The sequence below is a fragment of the Carassius carassius genome, chromosome 13, assembly GCF_963082965.1.
Source record: "Carassius carassius chromosome 13, fCarCar2.1, whole genome shotgun sequence".
NCBI lineage: Eukaryota > Metazoa > Chordata > Actinopteri > Cypriniformes > Cyprinidae > Carassius > Carassius carassius.
In genome coordinates, this window is record NC_081767.1 from 15792901 (window position 1) to 15797728 (window position 4828).

Genomic DNA, 4828 nt, shown 5'->3' on the forward strand with positions numbered 1-4828 from the left:
CATTGCATGCACAAATTTCTAAACCTACAACTGATTTTATGTTCATAAGGGTTAAAGCACGTTCCACCTAGTATGGCAGAACATGCTTTTTCTCCAGAGTCACAAAAAAAAAAAATCATAATAATAGTTGTCTGGATCAAGAAATGCATTTGATTTTGTGGAGGAAATATGCATTTCATAAATGAAATGTTGTGAGGTCATTGGCTACATACACAATCATTCATCCGTATTAATTACATCTATAAAAATGCAGATACTGTATCAGGTTATTTACATTTGTCAACCACAGTTGAGCTTAATATTTAGAATGCTTCTCTTTCTTTATATATTACTGCTTTTCCATCAGCTTCCTACCAAGGCTGGAAACACTCTTTGCAGAATGATGGGATACCCTAAGCACCCACTGCTTTCCAAGGATGGAGAAATAATGATTGGAGCACTTTTTGCAATACGCAGTAAAGAAACATTTCCTTCATTTGAGTTTGCACAAAAACCTCAGCTTCTATCATGCTCCAGGTTTGTTACATTGAAAGCATTAGATCAGATCATGTTTTTTAAACAAACATTTAAAGTAAAAATGCTTTATATTTTAACATTAACTATATAACAGTAAACTATTAAAACTAAAATATCATGTTGTTTCAACCATGGCTGTTTTTTCTTGTGTGTGTGTGTGTGTGTGTGTGTGTATATATATATATATATATATATATATATATATATATATATATATATATATATATATATAAAGCTGAATGCAAATAATAGTGTTTACTTTTCTAACATATTGTTGTGTCTATTTAGTTGCTATGAATCATTACTGTTTAATGTTTTCACAGTGTGAATTTAAGAGATTTTCGTATGGCTCAAATTATGATTTTTGCTATTGAAGAAATTAACAGAAGTGAAAGTTTGCTTCCAAATATTTCTATTGGATACCGGATCTATGATACCTGTGGTTCAAGACAGTCTGCTATGAGTGCAACTATGGGATTGATGAATGGTCAGGAGCTTGCAGCAGAATACAAATGCAATGGACAATCTCCTATACATGCTATCATAGGAGAAACAGAGTCTTCTGCTACAGTAATTCTGTCCAGAACTACAGGACCATTTAAAATTCCAGTGGTAAGGAGTAGTACCACCGATCACCTCACTGATAACTGTTTATATATATATATATATATATATATATATATATATATAAATATATATATAGACTTATTTCATTTTTCCCCCTCTCTGTCTCTCAGATAAGTCACTCAGCTTCATGTGAATGTCTCAGTAATAGAAAAAAATACCCTTCATTCTTCAGGACAATTGCTAGTGATTACCACCAAGGCAGGGCACTTGCATACATAGTCAAGCACTTAGGTTGGTCTTGGGTGGGAGCTGTGAACAGTGACAATGACTATGGGAACAATGTCATGTCCATATTTCTCAATACAGCTCAGAAGGAGGAGATTTGTGTGGAGTACTCAGTGAAATTCTACAGAACTGAGCCAGAAAAACTGAAAAAAGTGGTAGAGACAATTAAAAAAAGCACAGCAAAAGTGATTGTTGCATTTGTTTCACTCATTGAGATGGACTTACTTATTGAGCAGCTTAATATTCATAATATTACAGGCTTCCAACTGATCGGAGGGGAGGGATGGATAACTGCAAAGAGCTTAATCACTCCACACAGCTTTCTTGTGTTGGGAGGGTCACTGGGGTTTGCATTTAGAAAAATCAATATTGAAGGGTTTTCAGATTATGTTATTAAATCATTTTGGGAAACAGCTCTTCCATGCTCAAAGACAGAGGGGAATTCCTCACAACACGCATTAATCTGCAGCAGTTATCAAGATCTACTTACATTAAAAAACTACAATGAAGATGTGCCTGAACAAAGATATGCAAGTAATGTCTACAAAGCAGTTTATGCTGTGGCTCATTCCCTACACAGTCTGTTGAATTGCAAAGAGCAAACAGGTTGTGAGAAAGGCCTGACAATACAACCAAAACATGTATGTGTGTATTTCTGTATGTAAAAAATAAATAAGTAAACAAACAACAGAAATAGACAATATGAAAATAGCCTCAATGATAATGCACTAAAACAATTTTTTCACCAGGTGGTTGAAGCTTTGAAAAAAGTAAATTTCACCGTCAAGTTTGGAGATCATGTGTGGTTTGACAGCACTGGTGGTGCAGTAGCCCACTATGAAGTTGTTAACTGGCAGCAGGACTCAAATAGATCATTCCAATTCAAACCAGTGGGTCACTTTGACACCTCACTACCACCTGATCAAAGCTTTATGCTTAAAACTGAAAACGTTATTTGGGCTGGAGGACAGCTGGAGGTAAATGGCAATCTGTTTGTACTACCGGGTTTTCATGGTGAACATAATCTCATTAAAAAACAACAACAACAACAATAATAATAATAATAATAATAATAAATTAATCATTGTATTGACCTTTATGAAAGACAAGATATTTAGAATAAGCTATATTCTGCACTTCATAACTGAAAAATGTATGTTAATTTGGAAAGTATAAATATTAATGAATAATGCAATTTTCCATTTAGAAGCCAAGATCTGTGTGCAGTGAGAGCTGTCCTCCAGGCACTAGGAAAGCTGCACAGAAAGGAAGACCTGTCTGCTGTTATGACTGTATTCCATGTGCAGAAGGAGAAATCAGTAATGAGACAGGTAATCGTCAGTCCATCTCACTGTTCCATAATAAACTGGTTAGTTGCTCATTTTGCTATCTTTTTTTACTATTAAGGATTCAGTTTCTTATCAAAGGACTTAATAAATGACTTTTTTTAATTTATTTATTTATTTTTTGGCTCTAACTATAGTAATCATAACTTCCTTTCCAGATTCAATTAACTGCAAGCAGTGTCCAGGTGAATACTGGCCTAATGCTGAGAAAAATAAATGTGTTTTAAAGGCTGTAGAGTTTCTGTCATTCACAGAAATTATGGGTATAGTGCTAGTTTTTTTCTCACTGTTTGGAGTAGGATTAACTGTACTAGTGGCCATCCTGTTTTACAGTAAGAAGAACACCCCCATAGTAAAAGCCAACAACTCAGAGCTGAGCTTCTTGCTTCTCTTCTCACTGTCTCTTTGTTTCCTCTGTTCTCTTACTTTCATTGGTTGTCCCACTGAGTGGTCATGTATGTTGCGTCACACAGCATTTGGGATTACTTTTGTTCTCTGTATCTCTTGTGTTCTGGGTAAAACAATGGTGGTGTTAATGGCCTTCAAGGCTACACTTCCAGGAAGTAATGTCATGAAATGGTTTGGGCCTGCACAACAACGACTCAGTGTTCTTGCTTTTACACTTATACAGGTTCTTATCTGTTTGCTTTGGCTAACAATATCACCTCCATATCCTCACAAAAATATGAAATATTATAAGGAAAAGATCATTATTGAGTGCAGTCTCGGTTCTACATTGGGTTTCTGGGCTGTGCTGGGTTATGTTGGCCTACTGGCTGTCTTGTGCTTCATTTTGGCTTTCCTTGCTCGCACACTTCCTGATAACTTCAATGAAGCCAAATTCATCACATTCAGCATGCTTATATTCTGTGCTGTATGGATTACTTTTATACCAGCTTATGTCAGTTCTCCTGGAAAATTTACTGTAGCTGTGGAGATATTTGCCATTTTAGCCTCAAGTTTTGGTTTATTATTCTGCATATTTGCACCTAAATGTTATATTATTCTGTTAAAATCTGACCAAAATACAAAACAAAATGTAATGGGAAAAACAACATGTCAGTCCTATTGAGAAATGCAGGTCTATATTAACATTGCAATTTTTAAATGTTTTATTTAATCAAAGACAAAATATATGTGTGATTGACAGAAAGAGTTATAAACTGATTAAAAAAGTTATATCAACAAGCATTCATACATTTCATAAATGCTAAAATTTTAAAGATTTATAGATGTTAAGGTTGTGCTACATAAACAGCATAAGTTGTTGAAATGCTGATAGTTCTACATCTGCTAGCTCAACAACATGTAAAATTAAAAGTTCTGTATAAATGTTATATGTGTATTACAACAGTGCCTTGACATAATAATTTTGCTGCCAGTGAGTTTTATTAAATTGCAATATCCTGAATGTTTCAGGCTAATTAGGGCCCGAGCACCGATGGTGTGAGGACCCTCTTGGAATTGCTCCGTTTATTATTATTATTATTATTATTATTAGGGCCCGAGCACCGATGGTGTGAGGACCCTCTTGGAATTGCTCTGTTTATTATTATTATTATTAGGGCCCGAGCACCGATGGTGCGAGGACCCTCTTGGAATTGCTCCGTTTATTATTATTATTATTATTATTATTATTATTATTATTAGGGCCCGAGCACCGATGGTGTGAGGACCCTCTTGGAATTGCTCCGTTTATTATTATTATTATTATTATTATTATTATTATTATTATTATTATTATTATTATTATTATTATTATTATTAGGGCCCGAGCACCGATGGTGTGAGGACCCTCTTGGAATTGCTCCGTTTATTATTATTATTATTATTATTATTATTATTATTAGGGCCCGAGCACCGATGGTGTAAAGACCCTCTTGGAATTGCTCCGTTTATTAGGGCCCGAGCACCGATGGTGTGAGGACCCTCTTGGAATTGCTCCGTTTATTATTATTATTATTATTAGGGCCCGAGCACCGATGGTGTGAGGACCCTCTTGGAATTGCTCCGTTTATTATTATTATTATTAGGGCCCGAGCACCGATGGTTTGAGGACCCTCTTGGAATTGCTCCGTTTATTATTATTATTATTATTATTATTATTATTATTA

The 4828-nt window shown here is 34.9% G+C and overlaps 1 protein-coding gene across 1 annotated transcript; it reads left to right on the plus strand.

Moving 5' to 3' along the window:
• Nucleotides 1–276: 276 nt before the first annotated feature.
• LOC132155621 (extracellular calcium-sensing receptor-like) lies at nt 277–3786 on the plus strand. The gene is made up of 6 exons (XM_059564358.1): nt 277–516; nt 840–1128; nt 1254–2009; nt 2118–2345; nt 2576–2699; nt 2873–3786. The coding sequence occupies exons 1-6, from the start codon at nt 308–310 to the stop codon at nt 3784–3786; spliced, it is 2520 nt and encodes an 839-aa protein (XP_059420341.1). The 5' UTR covers nt 277–307.
• Nucleotides 3787–4828: the final 1042 nt, after the last annotated feature.

Coding starts and splice junctions, on each gene's coding strand:
- LOC132155621 (XM_059564358.1), top strand. CDS start 308: ATGCTTCTCTTTCTTTATATATTACTGCTTTTCCATCAGCTTCCTACC. Junction 2,010..2,117: donor TGACAATACAACCAAAACAT/GTATGTGTGTAT, acceptor TTTTTTCACCAG/GTGGTTGAAGCTTTGAAAAA. Junction 2,700..2,872: donor AGAAATCAGTAATGAGACAG/GTAATCGTCAGT, acceptor CTTCCTTTCCAG/ATTCAATTAACTGCAAGCAG.